Raw genomic sequence first — 21,623 nt, 5'->3', positions numbered from 1 at the left:
TATATTTTATGATCGTGATATAAGAACGAGTTTATTTGTCTGTAACACATGCACATTTGAGAGACCAGATGTTTGTCCTACCAAAACCCACTCACACCAACCCGACCTCATCGCATCGGGTTGGCAGGAGCTTGCTGTAATCTACGGTGATCTTTAAACAGCATGCGAAGCATGATTGTATGTTTTAGCCTAGCGATTGGCGTAATGATTAGTGTTTTGCGTAATAACGGATATTTATCTGCGACAGTTTTGTAGTACAGATTTAGCTGACTGTATTTATGACATCTGAAATATATCTGAGTAAAAATGGTAAGAGCCTTTTTGCCGTTTTTGAACATAAACATTAAGCCCTACTGAATTATGTATTCATCAGATGCTGGCATCGCATTAGCTGTAATGGTTCAATCAATCAATCTTTATTCAGTACGTCAAAAAAGGCCACAGGACTAAAGTGCATTAAAGTGTACACGAGTAGATAGAAATCTTTAATTCTTTTCTGTAACAATCCTTTTTCTTAAACTCATAACGAAATAAATAAATTACTGCCACTGAGCTAGTCAGCTTGAGTGGCCACCAGTGGCCATCACGGGTTCACTTCGGGAAATCGAACCTTGGTGTTGAACGTGACTACAAAATGAACTGATATATTCCCTCTTGTGTTGAGAGGGCACGCACGACCCAGTGAACTAAGGCACCTTAATTCTCTAAACAGAGATGCGTTATTAGATGCACTAGAAATTAACTTGGTTTTTTCTCTTGATATGCGTTCCAAAGTTTGTCAGCACTATAGCCGTGTCTGATGGCTTATGAGGCGGTTCAAATGTCAAAATACCTTTCTCTACTCAAACTCACTCACTCTCTTATTCACATATGGAACAATCATTTACTTATTCCATATCGTGGTTAGTCCTACGAAATATTTGCATTAACGCCATCGTTATACCGGAAGTTAATGTGGGACCGTAGTGAATGGCGCCAGCTATTGGCGAAACGGTAAAGAGAGATAACCTCGGAATTTTCCCGATTAGATCGCCGGATATAGTGTGTCGGACTGTTATATCTCGGCGTCATTGTTGGCGACCGTGCCGGACGGAATGTAGCCAGCAGCCAATCAAATAATGACAACCCACCAACATTATACCCCAAGTGTGCGAAATAGCCACTGATCCGCTAGCTCGTGGTTAATAAAAATCCAGTCTGGCCAGTACATCTCCACAGTCACAGGCTCTACTGGCATGAATTATTACGGTGTCATTTGGTAAATATGTGTCTGTCTCGTACTTGTTAAGTTATAATACAATTTTAAATCATGCTAACGTATGGCCTGATGAGTGAGTGAGTTTAGTTTTACGCCACTTTTAGCAATATTCCAGCAATATCACGTACTGCGGGGGACACCAGAAAATGGGCTTCACACATTATACCCATGTGGGGAATTGAACACGGGTCGTCGGCGTGACGAGCGAACGCTTTAACCATTAGGCTACCCCCACCGTCCCGTATGGCCTGATGAAAAACATTAGCAGCTTAATGATGAAACCCTATCACATTCCTATCTATTTTTGTAATATCTGTATTAGTTTCTTCATTCAAATTTCAGACCATTTAATTATTTATTGGGCTAGTAAGTTCGAGGCTAGCAAGTTTTGGAAACTATTTCGCTCACTGTATGCCCCTGTCTATAATGGGGACCACTTCAGTATGGTTTGCTCAAACTGCCATGCTTTATTCTCTTGAATATATTGTTATGCAAAAAACATGTAACTGCTTTAGGTATATAAACAAATTATTTAAAAAATGTAGCCAATCGGCGCCCCGCTATCATTCACTGCCGTATGGCTGATTACAATGGCGCCATCTTGTCCCAGATAACGGTACTAGAATGCCCTCTGTCAAATACTGATGGAATATGCCATGGGGAAATTATGAAATTCTGTTCTACTCGTGTTATGTTTAATGCATTATTTCTCTTTAATGTTGCATAATGACTTGTAGTCGCGTCAGGTTTACTGGCGTTCAGTATGGTTATAGAATTTCTCGCTTGCAATGAACAACAATAGTTTGACGTCATCATAATGGTTTAAATGCGCTGACGGAATGCAGTGTAATGACAATATTCCAATGGGAACATATTGGTATACAGATATACTGTAACTGAGGAGGCAGCCCCACGTAACTTTTGTTTTCCCTTCTTGTTTTATATTAATGCCTGATTTTTCGTGTTTTGCTTTAACATGTAACGTCATGCCTCCGACATATTTTCTTCCTATTTCCTCTATTTTTAAAACACCGCTGTCGCTTGTTATTCGAACCCTCAAAGAAACATGACTGACAGGTGACAGAATTTTTAACAAATTCAGAGAGCTTTGGAGACTGTGCGCTATAGAATATGACATTAATATTGTTTTTATAAGTGTTTGGGCTGGAAATAAACACTTGGTGTCATCGCTGATTTTCAGTCATCCGCATATGTTTCACCTTCTGCGCCAAGTGGAACTGGAATGGTTATCTGGATAATTGGTGCTTATTACCCTCTGTCGTTGACACGGTAAATATTTCTAGCATCGCTGAATTTTCAGGTTGGAATTGGGTCTTTAGAAATACAAGCTTGTCTATGATTACACGATGCCATTTAGAAAGTGGTCAAATGCAACATATGTCATATTTGGGATTTCACTTTCTTTACTAAGAAAGTGAAATCCTAAATATGACATATGTTGCACAAGCTTGTCTGTATATTGTCTGTAACAACCAAACATGAATGAATGAAAATATGTTTGTCGTACGAGATGACTAACGGGATCCGGATCGCTGACTTGGCTGACACACGTTACAGTATCCAGACATCGTAGATACTCATGCTGTTGATCACTGGATTATCCGGACTCGGTTATTTGTAGATGGTCGCCCTAAAGCTGGAATTTGGCTGGAAGCGGCGTAAAACTAAACTCACTTACTGGAATATTGTTGGGTGTGGCGTTAAACAAAACCAAACAAAACGGATAATATTTGTAGATATAGTTAGGTCAGTATTTCTACTTATTCCCCACGTCACTCCTGTGTGTCCGTTGTCGTGGGATGGTGGTCAATACCTTGACTACAACCGCTACAGTGTACATACAGCTAATGGATATATGTAATGGAAGATCGCTAGGTCAAACGGAAGACATTAGCTGATAAAACAAACCGGAGAAACACAGCGAGATTGTCCATCCATGTTGTGCATCCATATTTGACGGAATTATTCTGTGTGGTAGTAACATTGTTACGGATCGTGATGGATCACTGGATCTTCATGAGAATAACCAGAGACTGTTATCCAAGTGTGTCTCCTTATCGTAAATATCACTTGTTCGTATATTGTTTAACGCCGTACACAGCAATATTCCAGCGATGTGAATAGTGTGAGTCTGGACCAGACAATCCAGTGATCAATAACATGAACGCGAACTGATCAAATTCGAGCCCGAATCATCGTAAATATCACATGTTAGGAATCCATTTGAATTACCGCCTAGGAAACTATCAAAATGCTTCTTATTCGTAAATTATCATTCTTACGTCACAGAAACATAAGGTCTAATGTAATTGCAGAAATAGTAGAAGTTTACTCCCACGCACTAACGTGTTTTCAATCTACCATAGGAATACACTATTCAGTGAATCTATGATAATGGCAACCGCCTGGCAGCCATGTAACATGGACCAATATGTAACGTCATGCAAGGGTTCGGGATGAAGATAAGATATCATCAATGCCGATTATTACAAGAAGTTCGATTCCAAGTTGACCTCATTTGCATATTTATTAAACACTTTCTAAGGCCGGTGTATCGAACAATGATAATGCATTGCTAGGGATGTGCTGTGTAAACACGGGGGTGTTGATTTCATTGACCAGACACTAAGGGATGTTGTTTTGAGAATAATGTGTGGTTTGGTTATTTGAGGAATGGATTAAATAGTGACTGCCGTTTGTAAAGAGTTTATTGAAACGGGTCTCTGCCTTGTCTTTAGGTAATGAAGGTGGTCACAGAAAACAATACTATATATATTATGATGTATACATATACACATCTTCTATAATATATACTAGTTTAGGTTTACGCCGCGCTCAGTAATATTTAAAAAACGTAGCAACGGTCTGTAAATATCCCAGTCTGTGCCAGGCAATCTAGTGATCAACAGCGTGAGCATCGATCTACTCAACTGGGATACGATGTCATGTGTCAACATATCCAGTGAACTTGACCATCCGATGGGTTACTGACGAACAGTACTAACTCGGAACTTCACGGGTGATATATATACCACAAAACAGCTTTGTTACTCACCATTTATAAGGTAGACAAATGCAGCGAAGTCTGATGCGAGACATTTTAGTAAAACATTTATTCCCACAAATATAAATTCCTATTTTGAAAAGGTATATAGATATAATAAAATCCCTAAAATATGTTTAAATTCGTGAGGCAATGTAGACTTGACCTTATCATTCTACACTTGAGTTAGTTGCTTGAAGATAAATAGTTCATTTATTCCCCGAGTTAATTTTCATTTATTCCCTATGCTGTGTGAGACAGACTGTTCCCACAATGCAATGACACGTGACACTTTTCATGGACGTCGGTTCAATATTAGCTTGGTTTTGATTAAAATGGCATATTCCCATATCACCCCAACCCTTTCATCGAACCAGACATTGTTACGGAACCGACCAGACATGTTACTTGGGCTCCAATAACTTGGCTTAATAAGTCGCTGCTAATTTCTCAATCGAGCGTGTTCTTCTGCTGTGCCCGGTTCCCGACATTGATACAAGAGGCTACTGCAAACTGGTGTAGGTTTCAATAACAGCGTCAATGTCTGGTTTCAGGGCCGATCATTTAATATTCTGGGCGCCTTGAGACCGAGTACTAGTATTCTGTTAGCAGGTTCTTTCAGATGCGATTGATTTTCTTTGTAAGGTGAGGTGAGATTAAATGGATATGATGGTCACGGTTATTGCACTTACGTAGCAGCAAACATCAACCTGTGTGTGAGTGTGAGTGTGTGAGTGTATGTGAGTGTGAGTGTGTGTGTGTGAGTGTGAGTGTGTGTGTGTGTAAGTGCGAGTGTGAGTGTGAGCGTTTAAGAGTGTGTGAGTGTGTGTGAGTGCGAGTGCGAGTGTGTGTGTGTGAGTGTAAGTGTGAGAGTGTGTAAGTGCGAGTGTGTGTGTGAGTGCGAGTGTGTGTGAGTGTGAGTGTGTGTAAGTGCGAGTGTGAGTGTGTGTGTGTGCGTGTGTGAGCGTGTGTGTGTGTGCGTGTGCGAATGTGAGTGTGAGTGTGTGTGAGTGTGAGTGCGAGTGCGAGTGTGAGTGTGTGTGAGTGTGAGTGTGAGTGTGTGTGTGTGAGTGTGAGTGTGTGTGTGAGTGCGTGAGTGCGTGAGTGCGTGAGTGTGAGTATGAGTGTGAGTGTGTGTAAGTGCGAGTGTGTGTGAGTGTGTGTGTGTGTGTGTGTAAGTGCCAGTGTGAGTGTGAGTGTGTGTGAGTGCAAGTGCGAATGTGTGTGTGAGTGTGAGTGCGAGAGTGTGTGTGTGTGAGTGTGTGTGAGTGTGATTGTGAGTGTGAGTGTGTGTGTGTGATTGTGAGTGTGAGTGTGTGTAAGTGCGAGTGTGAGTGTGAGTATGTGTGAGTGTGAGTGTGTGTGTGCGAGTGCGAGTGTGAGTGTGAGTGTGTGTGTGTAAGCGCGAGTGTGAGTGTGTGTGTGTGTGAGTGTGAGTGTGTGTGAGTGTGTGCGTGTGAGTGTGTCTGTGAGTGAGTGTGTGTGTGTGTTAGTGCGAGTGTGAGTGTGTGTGTGAGTGTGTGAGTGTGAGTGTGCGAGTGCGAGTGCGAGTGTGAGTGTGAGTGTGTGTGTAAGCGCGAGTGTGAGTGTGTGTGTGAGTGTGTGTGAGTGTGTGTGTGTGTGTGTGAGTGTGAGCGTGTGAGTGTGTGTGTGAGTGAGTGTGTGTGCGTGCGAGTGTGAGTGTGAGTGTGTGTGTGTGAGTGTGAGTGTGTGTATGTGAGTGTGAGTGTGTGTGTGAGTGAGTGTGAGTGTGAGTGTGAGTGTGTGTGTGTAAGTGCGAGTGTGAGTGTGTGTGTGTTAGTGTGAGTGTGTGTGAGTGTGTGTGTGAGTGAGTGTGAGTGTGTGTGTACGTGTGTAAGTGCGAGTAGGAGTGTGCATGTGTGTGTGCGTGCGTGTGTGTGCGTGTGTGTGTGTCAGAGAGCGTGTGTGTACCAACCACCAGGTAGGAAAACCACATGTACCATCTTTAAGCAAATTATATTGTAACGCAAACTCAGACTGAACCACCGACCATCTGGTTTCTGGGCAAACACTCAATCCACTGGACCAACGTGGTGATTTCTCTCCAAGGTTACCAAACTAATCTGTAGTTGTCACATCGTATTGCGTCTCCAGCATGTTTAGTGTACGATTAAGTATATTTGGTAAAACAAAAATTAATATTTCATCCTTCCCTTTATATTATCCACTAAAGTGAAAAGAGGTCATCAGTTCTTCTTTTAAAAAGTGGAGGATGCACTAAAACTGTACGATACGTACAAAATATAGACTATAGTACTGAAAAAAGCGTGTGACGAAGTGAGTGTATATAGTTTTACGCCGCTATTAATATTTCATACATTGATTGTGTGGGGGACGTTAAAGATAGTTATCTAGTCACTATAATGCATTCACGTCAGCAGACAAAGCCTTTATGAGGCACGACATATGGACTATACTCGTGAAGAAAGAGTCTGACGAAGTGAGTGTATATAGTTTTACACCGCTATTAATGCCTCATACACAAACGTCTGGAGGACGTTAAAGATAGTTATCTAGTCACTATAATGCATTCACATCAGCAGACAAAGCCTTTATGAGGCACGACATATGGACTATACTCGTGAAGAAAGAGTCTGACGAAGTGAGTGTATATAGTTTTACACCGCTATTAATGCCTCATACACAAACGTCTGGAGGACGTTAAAGATAGTTATCTAGTCACTATAATGCATTCACATCAGCAGACAAAGCCTTTATGAGGCACGACATATGGACTATACTCGTGAAGAAAGAGTCTGACGAAGTGAGTGTATATAGTTTTACACCGCTATTAATGCCTCATACACAAACGTCTGGAGGACGTTAAAGATAGTTATCTAGTCACTATAATGCATTCACATCAGCAGACAAAGCCTTTATGAGGCACGACATATGGACTATACTCGTGAAGAAAGAGTCTGACGAAGTGAGTGTATATAGTTTTACACCGCTATTAATGCCTCATACACAAACGTCTGGAATGTTAAAGATGCTCACCTAGTCACTAAAATCCATTTATGATGTAAGTAAAAAGGCAGTACAGTTTGTGTGGATTTCATGCGATGTAGGACTGTGAGAAAACAACAGTGAATTAGCTACGTTTACACCAATTCCCCCGCACGAGAGATCTGTAATTTGCTTGCAGAGTTGCGCCCAGTGCCCGTATCATGATCCGCTGATATTGGCTTGGATTTAGGAGATAACTCCACTGTGGTTTGTACCATGACGTTAGACTATACACCTTAGTTTAATTAGAAACCGAGCACAAACTGGCGGCTATTCGTAGGTTCATACGTAGATCTAGGTTCATCCATACATATATTTCTGTCTGTCTGTGTGCCTGCCTGCCTGCCTGAAAAGGCCGAAATTATGTAGACTTCAGAACGTTGATCTCTTTGGTGAAACCCTGGAGAGTAATTCTGACAACACTAGAAACATCCACATAACGAACCAGGATTCGTAACGAAGATCATAGGTTTGTGGTTTACCCAATGGACGCAACTCTGTATTGCGAAAAGAGGCACTTCACACGACTCGGTCACGTGTGGTCCCCTTGGATCCATTAAAGCGTCTCAAATGATCCATATGTGTACGTGTATGACGTGCTAACCACGTTTTGAATATTGAGTGTAACCAGCGTCTCATTGTCGTGCTTTATTGGTATCACTACACGGGAGCACCAAACCCTTTTATCTCCTGTTACATAAACATATTGTCCTGGATCGATTACACGTTAAAGCTGTTCGCCTGATCTTTGTTTAACTGTTTGACAATGGATTAGTCGATCAATGTGTTCTTTTACAATTATGAAAATCTGCGTGGTTTTTTTTTGTTCCTTAAGCGAAGCACCATACATGTGAAATAAACAATACTGGCTCGTTTTAAAAGTAATAGCGAGTATTGTCTTACTGTCTGATTACGATAATTTGAATGTACATTATTCGCACAAAATACACTTGTATTCCATGTACATGTCATCACACATTATATCAGTTCACACGGAAGTTTCACAACCAAACACACAGTTTTGAGGAGTTGAGTTATGAAAAGGGAACAGTTTATTATTACTCGCCCATGGAAGATACTGCAGTGTAATACCGCTAGATGTATGACGTCATAAGGGTTCAGAGTTATGACGTCACAATGCTAATGTCGCTATCGCAGTGGTACTGGACCTTGTTTGACTCGAGGAAAACTGGGAGTTCTCACACTGTAGCCGCAGTTTCTATCAATTTGTGTTGGAAGTAATAAACAGAATACTAAAAAGTCGCTTCCGTGAAATACCATTTTCATTACACTCGTGAAAGATTTAGTATCAAACTCGCGTTCGCTCGTTTGATACCAAATCACTCACTCGTTTAATAACAAATGGTATTACACGGATGGTCGTTTTTGTATCCTCCTTTTACACAATGAAGTTTTCGCACTTCTTTTCAGGGTGTGTCAGAAATAAAATGGACATTTCGAAATACAATAAGTGGTTTGTATTTAGCCTTAAATGGGACGGTCAGGTACATTGTAGGGGGTCATAGGTAGAATACTTATTATCAGAGCCCCACCCCTGTCACCATTAATAAATTGCTACGTCTGCTGTGTGCCTGTATGGCTGTGTGTCTGTATGACTGTGTGTCTGTATGTGTGTCTGTATGACTGTGTGTCTGTGTGACTGTGTGCCTGTATGACTGTGTGTCTGTATGACTGTGTGCCTGTATGGCTGTGTGCCTGTATGACTGTGTGTCTGTTTGACTGTGTGCCTGTATGGCTGTGTGTCTGTATGACTGTGTGTCTGTATGACTGTATGGCTGTGTGTCTGTATGACTGTATGGCTGTGTGTCTGTATGACTGTGTGCCTGTATGGCTGTGTGTCTGTATGACTGTGTGTCTGTATGGCTGTGTGCCTGTATGACTGTGTGTCTGTATGACTGTGTACAGTTCTTCTTCATGAAATACTCACAGGCTTTTATAACCTCATGTTATGGTGCAGCCGTATTGCCCCCTGATGGCCGGATCGATATCACCTTTAACACTTGAGTTGCACTTGGAAGCAATGGTGCCCTGCCTCTGCCGACTAGATTCTTTTATGGGTAGTATAAGCGATATTTCATACCATGTTACATGAAGTGTCAATCAGCTGAAAGTCATTACTTCATCAGGGACTGACCTTAGATGGTTCTCATACCGTTCTCTCTGAATCAGGACTGTCGTTGTATCATGTGGGTTTCAGGAGTCAGTAGTTTGGACATCTGTGAACATCCGGGGCCAAGCGGGTCTTCAGCAGCCATGTGTGTCGTAATGGCGACCAAATTAGTTAGGATGATTCGTAGACTAACGCTGAAGCTATGAATGTATATGATTTTGATAATAACAAATAAACCCATTTAAATAGAAAAGGAGCGCCAATGAAATGGGAACGTGAGCCCAAGGACGTGCTGCATTCAGAACGTCCCTTGGACGTGTCAGAACGTGTGAAGGTGTGTTTGAGTCTCTGAATGTGTTTGTAGGTTTGTTTGAACCATGCATCGCTGAGGAACTTACCACAGTGGTGAGCATCTAAGGCTTGTGTAACTTTCCTTTCCTTGCACACCCAACTGCCGCGCCGTGATATGTCTAAACTACGAGCGGCGTTAAAACCCATTTCACTCACTCACTCACGCACGCACACACAGGTTCAGCAGGGTAACGTCCATGGCTTCGTGCTTGTAGTGACATTTCATGATTGTTGTGCGGGCATTTTCGAATGGTGTATGATCGTCCTCAAAGGCGGAACAACTGTACGTTAACGCCTACGGGATTCCAGAATATAGCGGCGCTCCGCGGTTTGTTGACGGCTTATCTTCAGGAAACAATGAAACGGACAAAGGATATTAAAAACATCTCCCCCCACCCCCTCCCAATAAAAAAAAACGCAAAAAAAAACAAAAACAAAAACACGAAAAACAAAAAAAACTGCCCGACTGGCCGATGAACAACGAGAATGATGGTCCACACTTATCGATCTGTCTCCTGTTAAGCTCCAAAGACCTAAACAATCTTGCGTGTGACACGCGATGTCAACACTTAAATCTGTTCTAATGCTTGGTATTAACGTTTATAAGCCATGATCCCCCACTTTTTTAAAAAAAAATATATACTCCGTCAATACGATTGCTCGGTATTCAGCTCATGACAGACGAAAACGACATCACAAACAATAAAGAAGTTGTTCATCAATTTTGCATGTCTTCATGTTCTGCCCATCACGTGACCCGACCTCAAAAGTGACATTATATTTCTTTGTCGCTCCCGAGAGTGATATCAACAGTGTGGCGGTATTCGATATGTAAACGATGATATTTGACAGGAAAAGCAAATTACCGTTTATTATCGTCTATCGACTGTACTTTACCGTTTGACAGCATTTTACATCTGATATATCACAGTACAGTTTCACGGTATTTGTAGAACATGACATTTGGAAAGATGATCGATGTATATTGGCCTACGTTAACCATCATATTGTATGTTTCACTTTCGGTTCACTTTGCGATTTTTATACTTTTTGATACTACCGCATTTCCTCAAATTAACGGAGTGTGGTTTGCAATGTATGTAGCTTGTGCATGGTGTACAACACGTGTCTTCGTTGAACAGAAGACTTTGGACGTCCATTGGGCAAAGATCTTGGCATACGTTATATGTTGGATTGCACGAATAATAATACATTTGTTCGACTGATTCTGGAACGGATCTTTAATTCGGACGTGAGAGCCATGCCAATTAACCCTTATCAGGAAGGTACAAAGTACTAGGGGATGTCAATAAGCCCATGGTACGACTGACGTGATATATAAGATTTGGTATCCTACTGTCAGAAGTTATTGAACAGCTCACATTGACAGAAAGAGACCGAAAATCGTCGAATCACACTCCACGAATTAGAGGAGACCAGAGGCATTTCACACGGATCCATCGAGACAATTCTTCATGAACATCTCGTCATGTCTAAGGTGTGCGCAAGATGGGTGCCAGGAATGCTTACAGATGAAATGAAGCAAACAAGGGTCACCATAAGCAACTCCATGTTAACCAGATACAACAAGAATCCAGAAGATTTTCACTTTAGGCTAGTAACCTGTGATGAAACCTGGATCCACCACTATGATCCTGAGAGCAAACAAGAATCCATGGAATGGAAACATGTCACTTCTCCCAGGACCAAAAAGTTCAAAGCCTCCAGATCAGTGCAGAAGGTAATGGCGACAGTCTTCTGGGATAGCAAAGGCGTCATCCACATAGATTACTTACCAAAAGGAAGAACAATGAATGGGGAATATTACGCTAACTTGTTGAGGCTAGTGCGACAGTCAATCAAGGAGAAGTGGCGGGGCAAGATCAGACGTGGTATTCTTCTACATCAAGACAATGCTCCAGTACACACCTCTCGCGTTGCAGCCGCTGCTGTCCAGGAATGCGGGTACGAAATCTTGCCGCATGCCCCCTACTCCCCAGACCTGGCACTAAGTGATTACCATCTGTTCCCAAATCTCAAGAAACACTTGCGTGGTCGTAGATTTCAGGATGATAATGAGCTTATTGCTGCTACTGAGGTTTGGTTTGAGGACCAAAATGGCGCCTTCTACAAAGATGGCATCAGCGCCTGGCAGAAAAGATGGAACAAGTGTCTTGACTCATAAGGGGACTATGTTGAAAAATAAATGTGGTTCATACGAATATTTTGTGTTTTTCTATGCAAGGCTCAAAACGTACTGACATCCCCTCGTACATGATCAAGACAACCAGTTGTCCTACTTCGGTCTCGTGACATAGGAGGATGGTTTTATGTCATCAACAGACTCTTGCCTTTTGATACCACCCCGGGTGTTTTGGTCTTTCATCAACACTCGATGGTATACTTGAGGAGAACCGGCTGCACCTCCTTGCGAGCCTTTGGCCCACGTTTAGTTTAGGTCATCTAACTTATTTGGTTTGCTTGTTTCTTCACGCCGCACTCAGCAACATTCCAGCCGTGTGGCGGTATGTAAACAGTCAGGACCAGGAAATCCAATGATCAACAGCATGAACATAGGTCTATGCAACCGGGAACCGATGGCACGTAACAACGTGTCAGGGAGCGTTACCACCTGAACCTGAACCTTACGACAGGCATGGGTTGCTGAAAATCAATTCCAACTCGGATCTTCACGGGCCACATCATCTAAAATAAGATGGTATCGTGCAAGCAGCAGCCATTGCATATAGCATAGGCTTGAATAGAAAGTTTGTAGCCACGAGTATAAAATTACAATTGCATTTCAAGAGGATGGGATCTCACGGATCATCAAAAATATTTCAGAGGTATTTCATGGATTTCCCATCGTCATGTATTCAGAGGTTATTGATCACAATCTCAGTTCACCAAAACTCAAATTTGGTCTCGATGTGATGTCTTGTTCTGAAATATCTCTTAATGTAATCATGCTTCTTCGAGTAACATCGAACATTCGTGCGGTCTTGTTCATTTAATGATACTGAAACTTAGGTGTACAGGTGCTGGAATATTGTTAAAAACAAGACTAAACAGACACCGTTTATAGCGGGCAGTATAAATGCAGACATGCATTTGTGTACATGCATAATGTATAGATATCACTCTATGATGTCAACAAAGTATATGTGAATGGATATTAATGTAACTTTATTTTCTATTTTCCTCCGTATAGTGACAAAGAATCAATTTCTCTCAATTCAATAATTTCGCAACAGAATACTAGAGTATCCACCTTGAACATCACGCACACAAAAACACACAACATACACACGCACGCGCGCGCACACACACATGTAGATGAATGACCAGACAGGCGTACAGGCAGACAGACAGAAAGGCAGAATGCAGGCAGGCAGGCAGGAAGGCAGAATGCAGGCAGGTAGGCAGGCAGGCAGGAAGGCAGAATGCAGGCAGGCAGGCAGGCAGGCAGGCAGGCAGGCAGGCAGGCAGGCAGGCAGGCAGGCAGGCAGAAATATAAGTATGGATGAACCTATATCATGGAGCCGAGTGACGGATATTTAAAAAGGTCATATCCAATTCGCCTGAATAGAGTGGACGATACACGCCTCCGCAACCAGACACTGAATGGTGATTCCTGATAAAAGTGTGTCGCTTATGATTAGTAATCCTATCTATTGGACATTAAACTCACCTGCCAAAGAGTCCTAAATCTTTCACGTGGGCCATTAGAACATTACCTCGGCAAAGGTCGTGCAGTCTCCATGGTTTTATCGAGCAGTAACAGTCGGTAGCCGTTTCCTGTCTCTCACGACTGTTGAGTCAAATGTATTGGATGAGGAGCTTGGCCAGAAAGGTTCCATTTAAGAGCTGAGAGTCTCCAGTACATAATCTCTAGAAATACGGACCCCGTACATTATAGCACAAAGACAGTCTTTCGTCTCCTTTGTCTAAACTCATGGGCAAAAGAAACTTATCACTTTAAAATTTCCATTTACGCTTCTAAACAAAACTGAACTAGGTAAAACATACTGAGAAAACATTCGCTAAAACACATTTTTAAGCTGAGTAGCAAGCAAAAAACCCGAGATATTGTGATTTTCGTGAAAGCACGAAAAACAGTGAAAAAGGTTTTTTGAGTGTAACCAAAAGTTCTCGTGCACATTGGTTGCATAAATACAGCTGTTCGACAGTGCAATCATGCATTATCAAAAAGCATATCAAAGTTATGCCACGACTGTCATCGGAGCAACGCAATAGGGCCATCGGTATGGCCCATATGGGGGCGTCACAACGTCAGATTGCCAGAACATTCCACTGCAGCCAGGCAACAATCAGCAACCTCCTGAGACGTTTTCAGCAGACAGGTCAGACCACTGACCGTCCAAGATCAGGTAGACCAAGGGTTACGACGCCCGCCGAAGACCGCCATATCCGTACGATACACCTACGGAACAGATTCGTCACAGCGACGTCAACGGCGACCACAGCCTTGGGACACCGCATCAGCAGACGAACCGTACTAAGACGTCTCCGTGCTGCTGGTATCAGAGCTCGCCGTCCATTCCGTGGAATGCCCTTGACCCGCCAACATTGTCAACGTCGGCTGCAGTGGGCACGAACAGTACGTCGGTGGCAGCGACGTGACTGGCAGAGAGTGCTCTTCACTGATGAAAGTCGTTTCAACTTGTACAGAAATGATGGCCGAGCCCGTGTATACCGACGTAGAGGTGAGCGATTGGCGAGGAACTGCATTCAAGAGGTGCACCCATTTGGAGGAGGTGGTATCATGGTGTGGGGTGGGATTTGTGCTGATCAGAGGACACAGCTTGTCATCCTGCATGGAAATCTGACAGCCCAAAGGTATAGGGACGAAGTCTTGAGGCCAGTTGTTTTGCCCTTTGTGCGTCAACAGCCAAGAGGTGTTCTTTTGCAACAGGACAATGCACGTCCGCATACTGCCAGAATCGTTGAAGATTACCTCAACAACGCCAACATCAACGTTTTGCCCTGGCCAGCACGTTCCCCAGACATGAATCCCATTGAACACCTCTGGGATCATCTCGACAGACAGCTAAGACAACGACAGCAACCACCAGCAAATCGCCAACAATTGGAGCAAGTTCTCTTGGAACTGTGGCAGAGGATTCCTCCTGACGTCATCAGGCGTTTGACGACATCAATGCGGAGACGTGTACTAGCGTGCATTGATTCAAGGGGTGGACACACTAGGTACTGAGTGCTCAGACACTTCCAAGATTCAGTTTTCCACACACTCTGTGAATGCAATCCTCTGTGTAAACTTTCACGTCCACCCCATGTGTCATCTACCTCACTTCCTGCATGCATGAACATTGACAGGGCATCAACAAATACAGTTTTTGCTGTGTAAATGGCTTATCTTTCTTATATAAACATTCTTTCTGACATTTTTTTGTTTTTGTCGTTTTTAACACAAATAATGTCGGGTGATAAGTTTCTTTTGCCCATGAGTTTACTTTAATATGATTTATATTGCAACAGTCTTGACACTAAGGCGATCTTAACCCTCATACCTCAACATAGGCTAATGATACCGTACCTCCAATACATCCATATAAACATGCGGAAAAACGTATCGCTACACCTGTTTTCAAAGCGTACATATATTTCCATTACCACAACAAACAAACTTATCCAACACAATCCAAATGACTGTCTGGATAAATTGATTCTCGAGGTATAAGTAAAATGGGAATACTAAAGGCAAACGGAAATGTATCGCTGAAACAAACATGGCAACAAGTGACTTATTTTGTAGTACTGGGTCCCCGATCCACAAAGCGTTCGTAACTTTATGACATGTAACTGTACATTTTATCATAGGCTTACGAATGGCGGAGCGCTAAGAACGTTGTGTGTACAATTCACAAGAAATAATACGAGTATCATTCTCCGAGCACACTTTCAGCATCGGATGTAGCCAATAACACCCTTGACACCCCCCCCCCCCACCCCCCACCCCCCCCCTCCTTTGTTTGTACCAAACGTTGAATTTGACATTGGGGTATTGCGTTCAATTCTTGATGGAGGGCATGTGAAAAAACATCAAGATTTTGTACTGGAGCATTCTCTTCCCACAGTGGTTACTTGTCACATGTTCCTACGTAACCTCTGTTCTAATACGACGAGTGTTCAAGACTCGTGTTTGGAGGCAATCAGATTTAGTAGTGCAATCAGCGACCTTGTTTCAAAAGCGATCTTCAGCAGCCCATGCTTGCAATAAAAGGCGACTATGCTTGTCGTAAGAGGCGACTAGCGGGATCGGGTGGTCAGACTCGCTGACTTGGTTGACATATGTCGTCGGTTACCAATTGCGCTGATCGATGCTCATGTTGTTGGTCACTGGATTGTCTGGTCCAGACACGATTATTTACAGGCCGCCGCCATATAGCTGGAATATTGCTGAGTGTGGCGTAAAACTAAACTCACTCACTCACTCAAAAGCGATCGTTCGAAAGATCTCGGAAATTTCCGGATGCTTCGTGAAAACTAGAACCTCTTCCCGAGCGCGATACTCAAATGTTTTTTTTCTAGACATAACTCAGTCATGTCATTTTTGTTTCTCCACATTGCTTGCATTTGTCAAGTTGAATCTAAGTCGATGTAACACGTATTCTGATTGGACAGAAAAAAGGGAGATAAATCTGCTGCCATGTTTTGCCGCTAGGGGATTTTATGAGAACCGATAAATATGGCCGTATTAGAACAGAGGTCCGTAGGAAGATATGACAAGTAACCTCTGTGGGAAGAGAATGGTACTGGAGGAGCTCTGATATATTCCGCTACCCATAATGTCCCAAACAGGCGGCTTTGGATTGAGATCTGAACTCCTGATGGACCAAGGTAGCGTTGCTCCAGCCTCTTGAGGTAAGAATCATTCTCATTGCCGTTTATGAAGGCGTTCTGTTTTGAGGATGGTCATGGAGATGTGGTACAACAACCCCGTCTTGGGTTTCAGTGATGTACCGATGTCTATTCATGTCTGGTCGTTGTAAGGCCAAGTAAGTTAAGTACAGGCGCCCACATTAATGAACCCCTGAATGGTACTTGTTCCAAGATACTCTGTTATGCATATGCTTTGTTTCTACGGCACCAAACACGAACCCTACCACGAATCCTGACCAAATGAAGTCGACGTTCATCCGACCAATGGAGGTTTCCTATGATTTCAGTTACGTTGCCCTTGACGTCGAGCTTGATGTCGAGCTTGATGTCGAGTTTGACACTAAACTGACCGTGCCGCCTAGAGTTCTGGAAATAACAACTGACGTCTGATGGGTAAAATGGCAGTATACACGATTTCGGAACGTTCCGTTAGACTAAAACTAAGCTCACTCCCTAACTCTCACACCAAATCGTCCGACACACTCCAACTGGACACACAATCCTACATCTCAACCGCATGTTTGTTCTGAGTATTACAATCACCCCACCCAGCACGACACAACCTCAGTTCCTGTAGGCAGTCTACCGTCGGTCATAATGAAGCTGACGGGTATTCCTCAGCTGAAGATTCTTGTCACTGTGTGAACAAACACTTCCCATTGTTCGACGTAGACATTGCGTCCTTCTCTTCCCTTGAGTGGACTCTGAAAACCGCCTGTTTGAATATACCCCACGACTCGCCCACAATCTGGTCCTGCCCCTAGCGTGGAGACGATGTCAAGGAGAAGGGTCTACCTTTAGAAATACACAGATGGAGCAGTCTCGTATCCTGTTATCGAGTTTGAGATGTGTGCAGAACTAACACAAGAGTAAACACATAAGTGCATACAGTTATATATGCAATGTTATTTAATTGGTTTTGAATGTCTGCGATCAGCCGCTCCTGTTGTCACGTTACCTTATGTACAAAGAGATGGCATACTCTAGAATGTACAATGGCAGGTTGTTTCTATAACGAAACGGAAACTGCTCGAATACGTCTTACTATACTCCATGCACCACCAACGACACAGAATAGTGCTCCAGAGCTCAGTGGTCACAAACGCACCTAACACGACAAACAAGACCACTAAATACCACCCAAACCGTCAAAATATAAGGCATCAAAACAGGCCCTATATGTCGCTTATAATCCCACACAACCAACTGGGGCTGACACAAATGCAAATAGATACTGTTGATAATGATCAGGGCCCCTTTTCACAAAGCTCACGTAAGTGTAAGATCCCGTAACGTTCTCGTAGCGTTCATACTGCCCATGTTACAGAATAATAACTACGAATGTCACAAGAAAAGTTACGAGATCATAGACTTACGAAAGCTTTGTGAAAAGGGGCCCAGGGAGGGTGATAGTGACTTTGGTAGATATAAATGACTTTGGCAAAAAGCCGATAATGTTGTCGTTGCTGTTGAAATAATAGCAATAATAGTATGATGATGTTGCATATGATAATGACGTCACAGACAACATGATGACGGCGGAAACGCTGACGGCGACGAGCATATTGGTGATTGTGATGTTGGTGATGCAGCTGCTGTTGGTGATGACAACGATGATGGTTTGTTGTTGAAACGATGATGATGATGATGATGATGATGATGGTTTGTTGTGATTATGATGTTGATGTTCGTGATAATAATGACGACGACGACGACGACGATGATGATGATGATGCCGACGGCTGTGATATATACATATCTCTGCCAGTTCATACAACGTGGCATCAACGACCAAACCATCCTCCAGCATGTATAAAATGAGACCGCATTATCGATTTCAGTAACCCAGTAACCGGAAGTGTAGGAGCGTTCCCACAGCGCCAGGTCTAACACCATCGCCCTCGGTGCTCACCGTCACAACGTTATATCACAGAGGGACATATGAAAGTTGTGTCTCCCCTCTGTTTTCTCTGATGCATCCACTGCCAATTCAAACATACTTGACCAGAATAATAAAAATCTGACAAAACTGCACTATCAGCATTTCCTACCGACGGGATCAGAGGTACGGTGCGGTGTTTTCCCGTGTCTGTTTCTAATCAGTTCTTCCGCTGGAATTCAGATGAACGCGTCAGGCGTGGGCTGTATCTAGACTTTGTAAACCAATAACGGTTGACGGGACAATTGCGCTCATTGATGCCTCATGGGAGGAAGTGGTGCTATTTCGACGCCGGCGTCATTGACACGATTAACTGCATAGTTACGTCCTAACCAGGACGTGCGTGTGCGTGCGCGTGTGCGTGCGCGTGTGCGTGTGCGTGTGCGTGTGCGTGTGTGTGCATGTGTTGTATTTCATATGATTTTAACATTTTGTTCTTGGACAATCTAAGCAGGCATATGAAACCAAGAATGTAGTTCATGATAAGTAAAGGGTACATTCTAGTTGCATCAAGCTTGCTTTATTAACACCGCCATGTACATAATGGAATCTGGACCAGACAATCCTGTGATCGATCGGGAACCATGTTATGATGTAGAAGACGTCATGGTGAGAACAACGATTACTCGTTTGATGCACAGAATTCGGGTACAATATAGGACTCCAACCCAAAAAACTCGTAAAATTCTTTACGATTACGGGCTCCCTAGACCAGTCGCACGTAACTTTACACCGTGATTTGTGACTTAAATTTTGTATGTTACAGAACAGATTAACTATGGGCTGCAGTTCATCAACACCAACCAACCATGGTCCTCCATCCCAGGCTTACCCGCGACAAGCCCAGAGACCCGTCGCCAACGTCCCTCCGCAACAGCAACATCAGCAACATCACCAGCAACAGATCCAGGCACACGATCCCAAAATAGTGAGTTGTAATACATTGTGGATGCCGTCATTCCATGTCATGTAACATATCATAAAAGGACCCCTTCACAAGCGATCTTATTTCTGCTCATGGAATTCCAATTCCATTATCAAAGTTATCGCTAGGACATGAAGATCCGGGGTAGAATAGGTCCTTAGCAACCCTGTGCGACTATGCTTGTCCTGAGTGGCGACTGGAAATCTGTGGTCAGACTCGCTGGATTAGTTGACAAATGTGGTCGGTTCCCAGTTGTGTATGGCTCATGCTGGCGATGACTGGATTGTCTGGTCCAGACTCGATTATTTACAGACAGATATAGTTGGGATATTGCTGAGTGCAGCATAAAACTAAACTCAGACAGTCCAGTGATCAATGACATGAGCATCGATCTGCGGAACCGATGACATATGTCAACCAAGTCAGCAAGCCTGACCACCCGATCCCGTTAGTCGCCTCTTACGACAAGCACAGCCAACTTTTATGACAAGCATGGGTTGCTGAAGGCCTATTCTACCCCGGGACCTTCACGGGTCTAGGCGGATGGATGCAGTGAGTGAGTGAGTGAGTGAGTGAGTGAGTGAGTGATGCAAGGGATGAAGGAATTAATGACGTGGTAGATATGTAACTTCATGATTACATCACAATTGTTTCAATTAACAATGTAACCGTTGTTACATATCAGAATCAATATGTCCAGCAACATCCGGGATTCGAACCCGCACCCTCAGAGTCAGGCACCTAATCGCCAGCACACAAAGTCAGCCGCCTAGCCGCTCAGCCACCGCGACTTCCACAATGTGTTTTCCAATCCCGGATGGGACTCAACCGAAAAAAGTACTAGAATTTGTACTTTACTAAGAAAGTGAAATCCCAAATATGACATATGTTGCATTTGACCACTTTCTAAATGGCATCGTGTAATCACAATATGTCCAGGTCTCTGTGAAGAGACTGTGAGAACTACATGATGTTCCAGATTGACACAATAGTTCCAACCTGCAAACTAATATATTCGCCAAGTTGTGGTTTGAATCAGCAATTATTTCGTTTTGTAAATTTAGATGCATAGATCCTGTTAACGATGAAGCATGGGTTAATAGCATGACATAAATGAGAAGGTAACTCTCTATTTGAAATGTGTGTGTGCGTTTGTGTGTTTGTATGTTTGTATGTGTGTTTGTGTTTATTTGTGTCTGTTTGTTTGTGTGTGTGTGTGTGTGTGTGTGTGTGTGTGTGTGTGTGTGTGTGTGTGTGTGTGTGTGTGTGTGTGTGTGTGTGTGTGCGTGTGAGGGTGTAATATTAAAATTCAGTTTCAACATATTTATTTCTGATATATTGTTCAGAAACGTGATCGGCAACCATACAAAATCCAACAAAAAGACAGAAAGTCCATAAAGCTGATAACCAAAAATGTTGCTGGCCCTGTTAACATATAACCAGCCCTGTATTAAATATGGGAAATTGAAAAGAAAGTTAGTAATTAAAAGAAAGTAATTAATGATAATTAATAAATAGTAATAAATACTTTCAGTGATGTAAACTGAAACATGTGTAATGGCAGATTTAATATAACCATGACTTGACGGTCACCATGATTCCACTTAGTGTCACTTCCTTCAGAGAAGAACGACATTATTCATTGGCTGAAAGCATTCTGTAGACCAGTCAAATTTAGTGTTAGATAAATGGGTAGGATGATCTGTGGAAGTTACAGTTTGATTGATCATGAACCACACGGACATAATCTAGTTACCACAATTGTAAATTATTTTCGAAATATTTCCCCTAGTCAATGACATGGTCAAATATATACCCTTGGAAAATGTATTGGTGCTCAGGGCCGGCTATAGAATAATGTTGTAAGACCGCCATGAAACTAGCAAGCGACGGGCCGCCGGGCAGACGCCGTTTCATACCCTGCAAAAAGCTTATATAAAAATAACATTTGTGTTATTTCATAGCATGATTACAAAGGTTCATGATATCATAAATGGGATTAAG

General features: G+C 42.8%; 1 protein-coding gene across 2 annotated transcripts in view; it reads left to right on the top strand.

Moving 5' to 3' along the window:
* The window catches only part of LOC137260264 (uncharacterized), a 65,004-nt gene that overhangs the window by 18,245 nt on the left and 25,136 nt on the right, over positions 1 to 21,623 (top strand). For both annotated transcript variants that reach the window (XM_067797961.1, XM_067797960.1), the window contains exon 2: positions 19,461 to 19,622. In XM_067797961.1, the coding sequence (XP_067654062.1) occupies positions 19,473 to 19,622 (150 nt within the window). In that variant the 5' untranslated portion in view covers positions 19,461 to 19,472. The remainder of the gene's footprint in view (positions 1 to 19,460; positions 19,623 to 21,623) is intronic.

This window comes from Haliotis asinina, chromosome 13, assembly GCF_037392515.1.
Source record: "Haliotis asinina isolate JCU_RB_2024 chromosome 13, JCU_Hal_asi_v2, whole genome shotgun sequence".
Classification (NCBI taxonomy): domain Eukaryota; kingdom Metazoa; phylum Mollusca; class Gastropoda; order Lepetellida; family Haliotidae; genus Haliotis; species Haliotis asinina.
This window is presented reverse-complemented; position numbering and strand designations above follow the sequence as displayed.